Raw genomic sequence first — 16,948 nt, forward strand, 5'->3', positions numbered from 1 at the left:
ATATGGAACTTCGCCAGCACCCTTTTTGGCGATTCGGTGTTTAATGCGACTAGGAGAGATGGCGCAAGCAACTCATCCAAAAGCCGCAAGGTTTATTCAGAATGATTTTTATGTTGACGATTTGTTGACTGGCGCCGGATGCGTTGAGGACCTGCAAAGCCTTAGAGACGAAGTTTCTCAGGTCTTGCAAGAGGCAGGCTTTGAATTGGCAAAGTGGTTTTCAAACTGACCAGAGTTATCCGCATCTGATAGCGCTGTAATGCCACATATGGCAGACTCAGACGTAACTAAGACCTTTGGCGTGGCTTGGATACCGGTTAAAAATTACTTTCAATTTCGGTTGAATGACTCTTTCCTGGATCTTCGCGCGACAAATCGAAATATTTTGTCGGTGACTGCTCGACTTTTCGACCCACTTGGCCTCTTGTGTCCTTTGGTCACAAATGCAAAGAAGTTGTTGCAGGAACTGTGGCTTCGAAAATTAGATTGAGACGAGTCGATGCAGTTGCTTACATCGTAGGAGACGTTTAAAGCGATGCTTCTGCAGCTGCCGAAAATTAAGGTATCGCGATTCGTCAACACAGATCCACAAGTCCCGATTTAAATACATGGTTTCGCTGACGCTTCCAAGCGTGCGTATGGATCGTGCATCTACGTTCGTACTCAAACTGCTGAAAGTTTGAAAGTGTCTTAATTGACCGCCAAATCGAAAGTAGCTCCCCTCAAGACGAAAACTTTGCCACGCCTTGAGCTGTGTGCAGTTTACCTTTTAGCAGATCTGTATAATCGTGTCAGGCCATTGCTAAATTGTCCCATTGAGAATGTATTCCGAGATCACTTTACACTGAATCAAAACCCATCCCTCGTCGTTGTCGGTTTTGGTTTCGAACCGGGTTGCAGAAATTCAGGAGTGGTCGGAGAAAGCAATTTGGAGACACGTTCCCACGAAAGTCAACCCAGCAGACATAGTGTCCCGAGTATGTGACGTGGAGGAGCTTACAACGTCTATTTGGTTCGGTGGGCCTTCGTACTTGCTAGACTCTGAAAATAATTGGCCTGTAAATAAACATTTCGAACTGCCGGCTGATGTAATGTCGATTGAGCTACGCAAATCGGCACTAGCTCTCGTAGTCAACCCAGAGCCTAATTATGTGCTTCCGAAAATAGAGTCGCACCTGAAGCTTTTGAGAGTGTTCGTTTGGGGTTTTTGTTTTATTCAAAGGTGCAGAAAGGTGTCGAAGTCCTTTGAAAAAAGTATAATTGTAGAAGTTATCCAATTTCGGAAAAATAAACCGGTAGCAACGAATATTCAAAAGTTAAACCCCTTTATTAAGAAAAATAAATTAGATTGGTGTTCCTCGACATTGCTACGAGCTGGGGGTCGGTTATTGAATGCTCCTATCCCGAACGAAGCAAAATTCCCGTTGTTGCTGTCTAAAAGCTCACAGTTCGTCAGATCCTATGTGTCATACCTGCACGTTACGAACTGTCACGCTGGCTCCCGAGCTCTCGTAAGTCGTCTGCGCGAGAAAATATGGTTAGTTAATGCTCAAGAAGTCTGCCGACGAACAGTTCGGTCGTGCATGCGCTGCTTTCGCTGCAAGCCGCAACTCTTGTCGCAAATTATGGGGAACTTGCCAGAAGAGCTCTCCGCCCGTTCAATAATTGTGGCGTTGATTTTTGTGGTCCCTTCAGCACAACGTATCGTATCCGTGGTAAGCCACCGTACAAGTCGTACGTGGCCTTGTTCGTCTGTTTTGCGTCCAAAGCGGTCCACTTAGAATTAGTGTCTGACCTAACCACTGATGCGTTCTTGTTGGCATTTCAAAGGTTCGTGATTCCGGAGAAGGTGTGGTGCGACAACGCCACCAACTTCGTAGGCGCAGATCGGCACAAAAGAGATCTCCGAGCCCGTCTGGAGGAGCATGGGGGCGGTATCGAAACACTCGCATCAAAAAAAGGATGCGAGTTTGCGTTCATACCGCCCAGAGGTATCTGCAAAGCACCTGTTCCTTCGGACGGTAGGCCAAGACCTCTTGACTGCGGAGGAGCTCGGAACTCTGCTCACCAGCGTGGAGGCTGTGCTCAACTCCACGCCCCTCGGAGCTCTAAGCAGCGACCCGAACGACGGCGAAGTCCTGACCGGCCCTCTTCTGGCCCCACCACCATCCCGGGCCAGATCAGCCTGACCGGCTTGCGAAGATGGCGAGGTGTCTTGTCTCCCAGGTACAGGTTTTGGCAGCGATGGTCCCGGGAGTACATTTCCAGCCTCCAGCAGCGGTCCAAGTGGCACCAGGGGGAGCCCAACATCGTCGTGAGAGCGCTCGTCGTCGTCGCCGAGGACAACCTGCCTCCCCAGCAGTGGAGGATAGGACGAGTGGTAGCGGTGCGCGCCGGCGCTGATAGCAAGGTTCGCGTGGCGGACGTCAGGACGCAGGAGGTGAATCATAGAGCAGTCCACCGACTGGCCCTGTTGCCCGTTCTGGGCTGAAGGACGTCGCCCCTTCAGAGGGGGCGGTGTTTGCGCACTTGGCGCATGTATTGAAGTCACTAGTTGTAGGGCGAGAGCGGGAGCCAATAAAACTTTCGTCCGTTCGCTCTTCCAAATTAGCCCCGTCTCTCGCCACCCTAGCATAAGTTGGGTTCTAAGAGCAAAAAAATATTGAAATATTAATTTTTAGTGATCAATCGAACGTCATCGTAACCACTCCTTTTCGTCGTCATACTTTCGCAAAAGTTTTTACACAAATAATCGCAAAATAAATCATCTCGAACCCTACTGCAGTCGCAAGTTTCGCGTTCTTAATACAAAATAGTATTAAATTTTCAAGATGAATCAACAATATCTCTTGTGGTCCTTACAAAACATTCGATTTTGGCAATAAAAAAGGAAATCTCTTAATAATTTTTATATTCGTATGCATATCATTTTTTTTTAATCGAAATTTGCCGTTCTCTTTCATTTCTTTGCTTTTTCGTGCCTAGCAATGCACAGTGGGACGGGCTAGCGGAAACAAGCGATTAAAATAATATGTGTTTGCAAATAAAGATTTATGTAAAACTCACCCAAATCCAGCTCCTTCGAAGAAAGCCCTCTCCCGATGTGGCTGCTGTGGTGGAAAGAATTTTAAACGCTTCAGAACTCCCTAATGCACTGGCCCCTTTTTCTCGGGTCTTATCCCACTGTGGCCAGACTTCTATGACAATTGTTTCCTTGCATTATTCTTTATTTTATTTTAAGTGGGCATTATTGAGAGGCCACCACAAATTATATTAAAGATTTTTATGCTAAAATAAACTCAAAAACAAATTGGAAGGCTTTATTATTTTTCTGGCCTTCTTGCAACACCATAACCTCACTTCTTTTGTTGAAACCCTACGATAACCACTTAAACCACTTAAGACTACAACGGATAAAACTTCCGGATCTGCTGCTTTTAAGATTGACTCGACGCGAATTTCCCGACCGGTAGCAAAATCTGGGCCAGTCCTGTCCTTTTCTGCGCGCTTCACATGGACTCGCTGCCCAAACTAAGTTCTCCTATCTCTCTTTTCGCTCTTTCTCCGCGACTGAAATTTATCGGGAGAGCTTAGTACTCTTTTGGCGCTCTTAACCTTCTCTCTTCCTTAGGGTGTTTCATTGTTTTATGGGGAATATTCTCCTGCTTTGCAACTCATGGAATTAAAGGTAGATGTAAACTTAGGAATATTTGCGGTTTGTTAAAGATGCTGAGCGCCTTGTCGCTGGTTTCCTTCTTCTCCGCCTGGTTTAGGGTCATTTGTCTAAATTTAATAGGCCTCTATGGCAGACTCCGGATGCAGCTAGGAGACAACCAGCGTGTTGACAAAAATGGGACTAAGCGCCAAGCCTAAATGCACCAAAAAACACTATTAACCTCTTACTGCCTTGACCAGAACTTCACATTAATGCCCTGCGTAACTCGGCGCTGAGTTTTTCACCAAAATTTCTTTTCTGTTTATTTTTTTTCTCTCTCTCTTTCTTTTGGCAGCCGCAAATTTAAAATTTTTTGTAATAAGTTTCGAATTTCACACTCGCGCTGACTTTTCGATTTCACGCTCTAGGGTTAAAAAAACGAACTAGATCCCTGGACTGCCAAGATGGGGAAGACTGTGGCAATCGCTCTACACCAGGCAGAAACCTTCTCCGCCGCCTAGGGCCTCTTCAGGTCATAGCCGACCAGTGACACTTGCCTCTGTTTCATTTAGCGCCTCGATTCACCAGCAACCTAGACACCATCTTTAGCTATGGCGACTGCTATCCGATACTCCCACCTAGGTCTGCTCGCCCACAGGTGGCGCCAGCCAAGTATTTTGTATGGTAACACATATAGGTGTTACTATTATTTTATTAATGTATGTTTATGTCTTACAATAAGGAGTAACAAAGCGTGCGTGCAGCTTAGCCGTGAGCCGGAAGAAGAGAGCGATAGAGATGTGTTTCTTCGAACACATCGATCAGAGAGATAACAATAAATATCATAGCTAAGTTCTTAGTTTACAGTTTTTCCGCTAGATGGTATTATTACTTGGGCTGCCACAGTACTCCCTCTGCAGTGACGACGTCACGATACGTTGAATTGTACTCGCTTCCTCTGGTAGGTTATTGGCTGTACAGCGATCTCAGGTTGAGTTTTATTCGATCGACGGAGACCGCTACTTCCGTTGACATTTTATATGAAAACTCGGTCATTGTTGCGATAAACGACTTTTAAAGGTCCGAAATAAGGCAGTTCCAATGGTAGTTTGACGGCATCGGTCCGAATAAATACATGAGAGCATTTGTCTATTTCTTTTAGGCGGAACATTTATTGGTTGCTGTGGTGCGCAGAGGGAGTCGGACGAATCTTTCGCATCAGGTCACAAAAATCGCCAATAAAGGTTGCAGGATCGACATTTACATCGAGATCTTTAAAAAATCATTCGGCATGCGTATTGTTGTTCCATAGAGCATCTCCGCAACCGATGATTTAAGGTCCTGTTCTAAACAGGTACGAAGTCCAAGCAGAGCGATGGGAAGCAGTTCCGGCAAGGGTTGTTTGAACGGCACATCATCGCAGCCTTCAATGACCTGTGCCATCTTTCGACCATTCCGTTGGACTGGGGGTGATAAGTCGTGTGGATGTGAGTGCCTTGGTCAGTTGTCATTGTTTTAGGTGTTTCTCAACGAGCAACCCATTGTGACCAAAAAGCTTTAGCCACTATATCAGCCGATATGTTTGTAAGAGGGACAGCCTCCGGCCAGCGAGTAAATATGTCTGTCGGTAAGGCAGTACCAAAGGTTTGATGGATTGGCATGATGACGATGTCCAGATAAACATGGTTTAATCTGTCGCTGGGAACTGTGATCTTTCCTGGAGTCAGATGATTATGCCTGCTTATATTGGCACGTTGGCAAGAAAGACAAGTTCTGAACCACTCAATGACGTTTTTTTCTTTCATTTGTTGCAGTGTGGATCTGCCGCTTGGATGTGAGAGGCTATGAATGAAAGATAATATTTTATTGCGAAGAGCAGTGGGTACATAAGGACGAACATAATATGTTGTTCTGTCTCAGTAAAGTGTCACATTGTCATAGTAGCGTAGTTCCTTGCAGTAAGCTCGGGGGCTCAGTATCGGCTGCCTGTGCTTCCTCAATTTGCTTTAGGCTGACAGAGACTAGCATGGTAATAGCACATAGCTAAGTTCTTAGTTTACAGCTTTTCCGCTAGATGGTATTTTAACTTGGGCCGCCACGATTGTATCTCCGGCCTCAAGCGTTATAACTATGATGATTTCCACCTCAATTATTGGATCGTTTGTATGACAGCCATATGATATTTTTCCGATTTAAATAAAATGAATTGCGTAAATCTGATCTATTTATCCATTACTATATCCAAAAGCATTTAGAAAAAAAATTGAAAATTAGAGAAGTCAATTTTATTTTTTTCAATTATTTTTTCAATATTCAGATTATTCCCATACGAGCTATACAAAATAGTCCTCATATTTTAATCAAATTTAAACTGTAATTATGAAACATAAACCATTACTATATATCAAAAAACTAAAAAAAAAAAAAAAAAAAAAAAAAATCAGCAGTCAACGAATGACGAATGGAAACATCTTAAAGTGTATTTAGTTAGTTGAATCCTTATTCATTTTTCGGCACAACATTTGATATCAGATATTTTATATGTTGAAGGTGCGATTGTCAAGACATTTTTACCTCGTTAGGGAGTGCTTTGTTTGATATCAGGATTTTTTTTTTTAAGCATAGTCAAAGTACCAAAATATTGTGACCATGGTTTAAAAAAAAAAACTTTTAACTATATTTCAGTAATAATTTTGTTTTAACAAACTACGTTTGGCAAGACTTTAAAGCTTAACAAACAAGGAAGGAAGCAAACTTCAACAAGTCTATGTTTATATACCCATATTTAAATTTTTAAACAACATTATTTTTTTTTACAAAGGTATCAAGGTCTGATTTTTATAAAATTAGAACCATAGTTCTGAAATAATACACCATTACTTCGTATCGAAGTAAATTCAAATCAATTGAAAAACAGCCAATTATAATTTTTCATAAAGGAATTTCGATGGGAGCTGTATGATATAGTCGTCCGGTCCAACTTGTTTCAACATCTACTAACAATTTTAAAACTGATGGGCTAGTTTGCGTAGAAACGAGTGGACAAACAATCGGACTTGACTAGCTCGACTCTTCTTATGAAGCCGTTACGGTCGGGAAATTGGCACACTTTTTTTCAAAGTACCTGCACTCATAGAAAAAATCAAGAACGAACGATGTCAAAAGTAGGGTAAATTCGAATTTTTTTGATTCAAGAACGAAAGACTATATTCAAGTACGAATTATTCAATCCCGAAGTTCTACATTTAAGAACGAACGTCATCAGTCCAAGTACTCAAAAGTGCTTGAAGAAAGTGCGAAAGATATTGGTTTGAGTACGAAAAATTCTTTATTCAAGTATTAAAGTGTCTTCAAATTGTGCAATTGAACAAATTAAGTATAAAAAACGTTCGTTTAAGCACGAACAGTTCTTAATTTAAGTACGAATAGTTTTAATTTAAGTCAGAAAAATTCGTAGTTAAAGAGTGAATTCTCTTATTTTCAAGAACGAATTATTTTTCATGTAAGAAACAAATATTCTTATTTGGAGAGTAAACCATTCTTCTTTTAAGAACCAAACCCTCTTTAATTAAGAATGAATATTTTTAATTTTAGAGCAAATAATGTTTTATTCAAGAAATCAATATTTATTTGAAGTATAAACAATTCTTTTCTTAAGTACAAAACGTTTTTAACTTAAGAATATAATTTCATAATGAATGGTATTTCAGTATTATATCTGATTCACTTCTTAATATTTAAAAGTACAACTTTTGTATTGTATATTTTGACATACATAAGAACAATTTGTCTTAAGAAGCTTATACATATTTAATACAAACAAGAGTTTTATCATTATTTACATGATATAAATGCAAAGGAGCAGTGTCGAATTCACTTAACTTTCTAATACAATATTCTATAGCAGAGCCAATTACGTATGCGCGAAAATGTATATCAAAGTTTGTAATTTGAATTTGTTGGCATATAACGTAAGCTTCGTTGTTGTAGACAGTAAAGAAATTAATTTTAAATAACTCAAAGTCACTTAATATTACACCTAAGTAGTAATTGATTTTGTACCGAGTTCCTTTAAAAATTAAGATATCATACAAATGGATTTTGTTGCAGTTCGAAAACTTTTCCTTTAACAAATTATTAAATTATTGTTGATGGCTTCCTCAACTATTGCGTTGATCAGCCAGATTCTATCCACCTCAACAAGATTCCCTTTATTAATTAACGTTTTACCATGCTCCTTCGCCTCTATAATCGAACGAATGCTCTGCAACAAAAATAAATTGTTCATTTTATATATACAAAATTAAAAAAAAAAATTATAATTTATAAAAAATAATTACCTTGTGGAGCACAAAATTGGTCTCGTTTTCGTTTTGGCGTGCGCTGACCTTGGTAATTTTCTAAATAAAATATTGTGTTAAAAACTACTCTAAAAAATGTCTATTATTAAACTTACATTTTTTTCTCTCCAAATTGTAAGCTCCCGATTGAACAGCATACGCAGTCCCAATTGGGGAACTGCTTTCTTTAGCTCCTCCTCTGTCACACTTTCTAATAGTGACAAAGTCACTCCAGCTTCTGTATACAATTAATATAAAAACAATTAATGTGATTATTCTAAGAAGCAAATACCAATACACGAACTAAAAAAAACAGCAAAAGTATGCATGTACATGTGTGCACGCGAATTTACAGTTCTTTTTGACTCCTTCTTTTTTTACTAAGAAAAACAAAGCAACTGTACCGCACTGAGTTCCGAAAAAGAGAAATAGAAAACAAATAGGAACGGTAAAGCGCTCGTTCACATATATACAAATTAATCTTTTAGTATCGCAACGGTGTGCTGTCGTCGTCAATAGATGCTCCTTCAGGTGGTCCCTCGCAGTTGCAGATGATCCACGTAGTACAATTAATATAGATGGCTTTCCAACGGTGAATTGCCGTCGGCAATAGAAGTTCCCTTAGGTGGTCCCTCGCAGTTGCAGATGATCCACGGAGGGCGGGGAGTAAGACTTGCCGCTATCTTTGTAGGCCGGCTGGCCGAATAATCCTCAGGATGAGTTACGATGATTATGGAGGAAGGGTGACTGCCCTTCTTTAACTGCTGGCCTAGAGACTCAGACAGTTTTCAAATGATAAAGATTTAACGACGGTTGTCGGAGTTATATTGTATGAGCAGCAGCTCTTTATTTGCATGAAGTCAAATCTAAACTAAAACTTAAAGCTACACAAAAGAGATTCATAGCGGCCACTCCAATGGGCAGTGCTTGCCGGCTATGCACGAGCTTCCGGCCAGACGCTGTGTCAGCAATTTGGCCGGAGCGAGCCTTCGGACGATCGGTCATTGCCGTCGCCCGGCTTACTTAGTTAACTACTCCCCCCTCAGAATTAAGGCCGCCCTCGGCCGACCCTATTTTGGCGATCACCTCCTTTAGTTGGGCCGTGGATCTCCTGGCCTGGGTGACTCGCTGATAAGTGAGGCCGATGCAGATCAACGCGCAGCAGATCGCTCCCACGATCAGCAATATCTGGTGTGAACGATAGCCGTTGATATCTTCCCCGAACTTCTTAATGTGTTCCAGGTTACGCTCACTCAAGCGGTGAAGGTACGGAAGGCTAAGTGTGTTGTGCTCCAGGGTGATGTTCAGGATAGGCGAGCTAGCCACTCCTGGTACCCTTTTCTGGGCTACGTCATGATTGACATATCGGGTTTCGTTAACCGTGGCGCTTTCAGTGAAAGTGATGAGGTGTGTGCCTCGTATATGGACGTAAGTGCCATTGTCCACCCTTACGCGAGCCGGACGATCGTTCACAATTAGGATGCCTTCATCTACGTAGGTGACGGGATGTAAATCACTGTGTTGGATGCCGCAATGTGCTGTGCCTCCAGCGTGGAGCTCCTGGGCGCATGACCTTCTTAGCGCCAGTTGGCAAAATGTGGCTCCCGGTGTTATGGAGCAATTTTTTACCGTGAGGATTTCTCCATTACAATCCGCTATTACCTTGTCCTCCAGCCTGAGCATTGTGTCGTGATGTGACACGGGGAAAACGGTGATTTTAATACATTCTAATTTAATTTTAGGAAACTTAATTATAAAATGCAAAATGTTAGTGGATTGCAAAATTTTTACGGACGCAACGGACAAAACATCTTTGATGGCAGTCCCGGTGGGCTCTTCCATCCATACACTTTCCAGGTCTGCATGATCTAATATGCTAGGGCTAACTATGCTAACTTTTGCAAGAGCTATTGCAAGTATGAGGTTCTGCAACTCCATTGTGATCATTCTATTTCGAGTTAATAACATCTCAAAAAGATGTCCCGTGTCGACTTGGGACTCTTTAGCTGACCTCAAGAGTTGATTGACAATGGCGGAAATTTTATTGATTTGTTCCTGTACTTTGTTATTGATACTAATTTGCCTATTGTTTGCATTATTTAATTGAAATTCGTTGAATTTAATTTTTTCGAAGTCCTCCGCGTCTGGCGTTCCCGCCACTACTTTTAACGCCGCTCCCAAGAAGTCTAAACTCCTGGCTACTCTGTGGTGGATGCTCAGTGACTCGAGCAGGTCACGCAGGTGAGCGACATCTACGCTCAAAAGCTTCTGCATGTGCGACTGGGGAAACATGTTAATCATGCCGCCAGTTTCCTCCACCACGCGCCTATACTCCGAGAGATTCGCTGAGTGCCTCAAGGATGCGAATTCTTCCCATACCAAAATCCGTCCGTCAATGACGGGAATGTATTTGGCTTGCGAGTAGTCCATGACGTGCGCCGATGTCAGGGCAAAAAGGAATAGCAGAGGTATGAGCTTGAACCTGTAATTTTGGATTTGTTGTAGTGTTTTATAAACTAGCGGGGTAGCCCTCCACCAAAGCATGACGAATTTAAGCATAATAAAAAATTATCAAATAAAAACCTATGCCAAGTGGCTAGAGATAAAAAATGTAAAAAAATTGTAAAAATTATTAGGCGAATGACAACGTGCTTGTGTTTCGCCTACTTAAGGTTGTCCTTGTGGACCACCCTCCCCTTAATGAGGACTGTGGTCCCCATGTCCGCTTCCACAGTTTTCTCTTCGCATAACGGTGAAAGCTTGTTGCCTAGTCTCCTGTTGGATTTCACTAGGACTTTGTCGCCGACATTGAACACTCTGTTCTGTCGGGATGCATTTTCCCTGCTTCTCAACTTATCCTGGGCACGCCTAATCCTATCCTGTATATCGCATTGCGGGTCACATTGTGTGACTACCACGTCGGCCGGTCTCTTATCGATAACCGAATGGATAGATTTGTTATACTTAGACGTGGCCAGTAAGATCAACTCTACAGTGTCGCTGATGCCTTTGTCGATTTTGAGGCATCTGGCAAGCTCCACTAGAGTGCTGTGGAATCGCTCCACTTGTCCGTTCGAGACGCTGTGGAGTGGCGGTGCATTTGAGATGCTAACTCCGAAGTGATTCTCTAGCATGGTCCGAATGGTGTGCGAGTTCAATGAGGGTTCATTGTCGCAGTAAATGACTCTGGCTTTAGGAAAAACGTTAAGGAGTTGTAGTAAAGCCGGTTTGAGGTCCTCTATGGTTCTAGAGGGAATTGGTTGGACCATTGCAAATTTGGAAAATTTGTCAATGCATGTGAGGAAGTATTTCTTATCAGTGGAGAAAATGTCTATGTGTAGCATTTCTCCCACATGAGACGGGACTGGCGTTTCGCCGAGTTCGTGTTTTCTAGGATGCCTGTCATATTTTGCTTTAGCGCAGGTTTTGCAGTTAGTGACAATTTCATTCGCTAACTTGGCCATTTTTGGGAAATAGTATTCCGAAAGTACCTGCTTGACATTCTCCTGTGCGGATCTGTGAGCCCTATTATGCTCAGTGGTGAGGACTTCTCGTCTCTCAGCGACTGCGAAAATATCTGTGACACGGTTCTTGCAGTGCCAGAACTTGGTGGCTGGGAATTGCCGGATCAATTCGTCCTGTATCATTGCCAGCGTGTGCAGATCGCAATGAATGGCGTTAACGCCTTTGGGGACTATAATGTCCGCAAGCTCCTCAAGCAGTGATTCCTTGCATGTGAAGTCAATATCATGCCGTCTCTTGTTTCCGAAGAGCACGAAGCTGCGTTTAGACGGAAAGCGAGCTTCTCCCAGAGTTATCTGGTTCTGAAAGCAATTCAAAGGCTTATCCGTGGTTTCGATGGTGTGTGTTAGCGACACTTCGCTGTGGATAGTGGCCGCACACGAGTAAGCTTCCTCCGCCTCCACAACGTTAAGTTGCTGTCTGGAGAGGGCATCCGCGACGAGATTCTCTTTGCCGGGCTTATAAAACATTTTAGCGCCGGACTCGTCGATGCGAGCTTTCCATCGTTTGATTTTCGCATTCGGATTGGACTCCGACACTGCGAATGTCAATGGTTGGTGATCAGTATAGATATTTATATCTTTTACTGCATATAAGTAATGGCGTAATTTGGCTAGCGCCCAAACTATGGCTAACAGCTCACGCTCGTTAGTAGCGTAGTTAACCTCTCGGTCCTTTAGGGTCCTAGATATCATAGTTATGGGTCTTCCCTCCTGGGATAGTACTGCGCCTATGCCAGTTGCCGAGGCATCCGTCGTTAGATCGAATGCCTTCTTGTAATCAGGATATCTGAGGATGACATCCTCCGAAGCCAGAATGTTACGCAATTTTCGGAAAGCAAGTCGTTGCTGCTCGCTAAATTGCACCTGCATATTTCTGGATCTGTGCCTGCTGACACTTCCATTCTCTCCTTTAAGGATATCAGAGACGGGCCTAGCTATTGATGCAAAATCTTTGATGAAGCATCGGTAATAACTGGCCAGGCCAAGGAATGATCTCACCTCGAATACATTTTTGGGTTCGGGGAATTCCTGAATGGCCTTGATTTTTTCTGGGTCAGTTGTGGCACCATTGTTGGTGACGATAAAGCCCAAAAAGCTAACGCTTTTTTTAAAAAAACGCGATTTTTGCGTTGACACCCTCATGTTGGCGTCGTGCAGGCTCTTAAGAACCCAATTTACGTGCCGAATGTGGGCGTTTGCGTCTTCTGAGAAAACGATGACATCATCAACATAGACATAGCAAAATTTGCCAACGTGCTCTCGCAGTATGTCGTCGATGGTTCTTTGGAAGATGCTGGCCGCATTCTTCAAACCGAACGGTAGCCGGCGAAACTCGTATTTTCCTCCGTTAACGGAAAAGGAAGTTTTTTCACGGTCACGCTCTGCCAGATTGATCTGATGGTAGCCCGACTTCAAATCAAGCGTTGTGAAGTATTTGGCTTTGCCTAAATTCCCTAGTATCACAGAGATATTCGGCATGGGATAGCGATCAGGTATTGTCCTCTCGTTTAATTTGCGAAAGTCTAATACGAGCCGCATCTTGCGGTTGCCCGCTTCGTCAGTGCCCTTTTTGTCTACTACCCATATTGGGTTATTGTAGGGGGACTTTGACTTTTGTATTATGCCATTTTTTAGCAACTCTTGGATTTCGCCATTGACGAAATCCGCTGCCCCCATTGGGTATGGGTAAAGTTTGGCATAAATGGGCTCGTCACTAACCGTCCTGATGGTAGCTACCACCGACGTGTTGTAGGGTAGGGCCTCGTTGGGGTTTGCAAAGGCTTTTTTTTGTTCGCCAAGCATTTTGATAAAGGCCTCTCTAGCTAGAGGCGGTGCGTCCGAAAAATCAATGTTGGTAAAATTGACGTCGGGGCACGATTGGAATTCCAATTTTTCTGCTTCGGAGCCCCATTTGAGGTAGCCGGAAGCTAGACACAGCGATGCCCCTGCCTGTTTTAACAGGTCAAGGCCAATTATGGCATCGAAGGAAGACAAATCTGGTAATATGAAGAACGTGGCCTTCAAGTTAAATAGAGAGACAAAGCACTTTTTAGTGATGGTGGTGACGCCATGGATAGAATGTATCGTAAATGGCGATTCTACTGGGCGGACGCCTTTCAACCCTTCGTATGGACGGATGAAATTTTTTGCCGCGCCCGTGTCTACCAAAAGCTTCATATCTATCCCCGCTACTCTTCGTCTGATGACAGGTAGCAGGGACTTTCCCCTAAAAAATTAATGGCGTCCGAATCATATTCATGAATGGCGTCGTCATTGATTTCCTGGGCCGCGCTTGAAGCTGCTGCAGTGTATTGTTCATTAATTTCGCCTGCGCCTTGCGCGATGTGGTTGACCCTCTGCCTCTTATGTGGGCCGGATCGACCGGACTCGGCCGGCTTTCTGTTTTGATAAGCCGGAGCTTGAGATGGCTTGAGCATCCTAGACATTGAAGGGTCAACCTCCATGGGCTCTGGCGTGTTTTCATGACGCCTGTCGTTGTGCGGAGCGGAGTGCACTTGAGCCTTGTGCTGCTTAGTGAAGTGTGGGTTTTTGCCCGCGCTTACTTGAGGGTGCGCTTGATAGGAATTTTGTTGGCGATCTTGCGCCTTTGGAAATTGCTTTCTATCCCTATCTTCTAGGCTCTTTGCAAACGATGTTGCGAAAGTGTATCTTTCGTGGTTTGATTCCACCTCTTGAGCCAATGCCAATGCAGTTGGCATATCTTTCGGCTTTGCCGAGAAAAGGACATCGGAGAGACTGCGCTTGAGGCCCGAAATAAATATACGGAGCGCGTCACCTCGGAATTTTTCGCATAGAATTCTGGCCGCCGATGCTTCGTACGACATGGTGGCTTTATTTGTGAGCAAGGTGAGCTTTTTCTCAACCTCGTCATAGTATTGTAGGAGAGTGAGGCTTCCCTGTCTAAGGGTGCCCATCTCCTGCTCGATGACGTGAATCTGACGTTTGTCACTGTATGTGAAATCGAGGCGGTCTATGATTGCATCGAAATTCAATACAGTGCCAAACGAGGATAGCACTGCATCGGCAGGGCCTCTTATTTTACTCCTAATAATTACAACCGCCTGATAGTGGCGTGAGCTATCTATGTAATTTTTAAATATATAATATGCGGCTACTGCCGCTTGCCGCCAAGAGACATATGTTTCTTGTGCCCCCGTAAATTCGGGAAGGCATTTGACGGCGTCAAGGGGCTCGTTGCATTGCACATTGTTTTTAATGTCAATGGGTTCGTAAATTTTTATTTGGGGGGTTCCGATTTGAGCGGGTGATACCCGCGTCTCTGCCACCTGCTTAGCTAAGTTTTCTATGGTTTTGCGCATTTCATTTTCCCTGCGCTGGTCCTCACCAGCCTTTTCTATGAGGGCATTGGCGATGGCCGCCTGGATGACAGCTTGGAGTTGATCTGCGTTTATGGCCATGTTTGTATTGGGATCGGCACCGGTAGCCGCCTGCCTCGGTGTAGAAGTAATAGGGAGCCTCTCCGAGTCTGACTCTGAGTCGCTATGTTGTCTTGGATCCCTATAACTTAGGAACGACATGGATAGCAATGCTAAATTCCATTACCCAAGAGTTGCATGCCTAAGCAGCTATAAACAAAATTCAAACGGGACCGTGGCGGCTGAGCTGTCGCTATGATAAACAAAGAGGCGAAGCTAACAGAGTCAAAACGCGAATGAGCGGTGTCGGGTTCGCGGACCGGAGCGGGTCGAGGAAGCAGTAAAAAGACCCCAAGATTGTTGCAAAGCTAATACACAGAATTTTTAGGTATAAGCAAAAAAACAATGACACAAAAGGGCTGAATTAAATCCTATAATTTATATGAGACAGTTTCCGTCGCCAAGAAAATTAATTCAATAAATGCACAATTTATTTATTTTCCAGCAGCGCCTTTGCGCCTAAGGTGTATGATGTTTATAATTTTATGTATGGCCGTAATATCGGTAATATTTTGGCCTTGGGATATTTATTTAAAATAATTATGCAAACAATACACAATAATAAACATTTATGATATGCGTGTAATTACACAAATTAAACTGTCAATCAACTAGTTAGTATGCTAATTTATTAAAATGTTAACACGAAACCATTAATGTGGAGCTGCAGAAAGTATTCTGGCAGTGTGTTTGAATGTTTTACAAATGCAGATTGGGAAAATATATGTATGGAGGTGCTCACTTACATGGTTCCCCAATTTTATAACAATGGGTAATTTACGGTGGGCGCCAATTAATCTTTTAGTATCGCAACGGTGTGCTGTCGTCGTCAATAGATGCTCCTTCAGGTGGTCCCTCGCAGTTGCAGATGATCCACGTAGTACAATTAATATAGATGGCTTTCCAACGGTGAATTGCCGTCGGCAATAGAAGTTCCCTTAGGTGGTCCCTCGCAGTTGCAGATGATCCACGGAGGGCGGGGAGTAAGACTTGCCGCTATCTTTGTAGGCCGGCTGGCCGAATAATCCTCAGGATGAGTTACGATGATTATGGAGGAAGGGTGACTGCCCTTCTTTAACTGCTGGCCTAGAGACTCAGACAGTTTTCAAATGATAAAGATTTAACGACGGTTGTCGGAGTTATATTGTATGAGCAGCAGCTCTTTATTTGCATGAAGTCAAATCTAAACTAAAACTTAAAGCTACACAAAAGAGACTCATAGCGGCCACTCCAATGGGCAGTGCTTGCCGGCTATGCACGAGCTTCCGGCCAGACGCTGTGTCAGCAATTTGGCCGGAGCGAGCCTTCGGACGATCGGTCATTGCCGTCGCCCGGCTTACTTAGTTAACTTACATATGTATGTATGTAGGTGCCCTTGTAAAAATTTCCGTCAGCCTTTTTATTTATTTTTTATAAACTCTGATTTAACACCAATTCTAATTTTTACTAGTTTTTATTGGAAAAATACGCGATAACTGGCACAAGAATGTTTTGCATTGTTATGTGTGCGTGCGAACGTTTTACCGTTGCTTTTTTCTTTCTTTCTTTTTATTTTGTCTTTTTCGGAATCAGGAAAGAGGCACATAAACACATGAACGACTACTCCGTTTTATTGTAAATTATAGTATATGTTTGTTTTTACTTTAATTCGTAAGTTAACTTAATTCACGCGAATTTTAATTTTATTGACGACATCGCTTCTCTTTTATGTTACCACATTTGCTAATAGTTTATTGTTTCACAATAATGCAGCACACCCTGCATTCCCATTTCTTCCAATGCGTCCTCCAGCTTTTTGGGCGATTCTCTCTCCATTGTTTTTACGCTGCGACGCGGATCTCTTACTTGCGTTTCACGTTTTTAAAGTAAGGCAGCTTTGCGATCGATTATCCGAAAGAAGATATCGACCGATAATACTGATGTGTATCGATATACACAAATGTGCTCGATTGTACAAAATTATCGTATAAT

At 43.0% G+C, this 16,948-nt stretch overlaps 1 protein-coding gene across 3 annotated transcripts; it reads right to left on the reverse strand.

Annotated features, from left to right (window-relative positions):
- Nucleotides 1–7,258: 7,258 nt before the first annotated feature.
- On the reverse strand, nucleotides 7,259–16,867 carry LOC128256380 (uncharacterized). Of its 3 annotated transcripts, none has more exons than XR_008267767.1 (4): nucleotides 16,620–16,867; nucleotides 8,112–8,233; nucleotides 7,996–8,055; nucleotides 7,259–7,919 (listed from the first exon to the last, which is right to left on the reverse strand). XR_008267767.1 is itself a non-coding variant. In XM_052986694.1 (4 exons), the coding sequence occupies exons 1-4, from the start codon at nucleotides 16,790–16,792 to the stop codon at nucleotides 7,782–7,784; spliced, it is 378 nt and encodes a 125-aa protein (XP_052842654.1). In that variant the 5' UTR covers nucleotides 16,793–16,867; the 3' UTR covers nucleotides 7,259–7,781. The 3 variants fall into 3 exon arrangements, 1 of the variants encoding a protein (XP_052842654.1); XR_008267766.1 differs by having other exon boundaries at nucleotides 16,692–16,863; XM_052986694.1 differs by having other exon boundaries at nucleotides 16,735–16,867.
- Nucleotides 16,868–16,948: the final 81 nt, after the last annotated feature.

Source organism: Drosophila gunungcola, assembly GCF_025200985.1.
Source record: "Drosophila gunungcola strain Sukarami chromosome 2R unlocalized genomic scaffold, Dgunungcola_SK_2 000017F, whole genome shotgun sequence".
In the NCBI taxonomy this organism is placed as follows: domain Eukaryota; kingdom Metazoa; phylum Arthropoda; class Insecta; order Diptera; family Drosophilidae; genus Drosophila; species Drosophila gunungcola.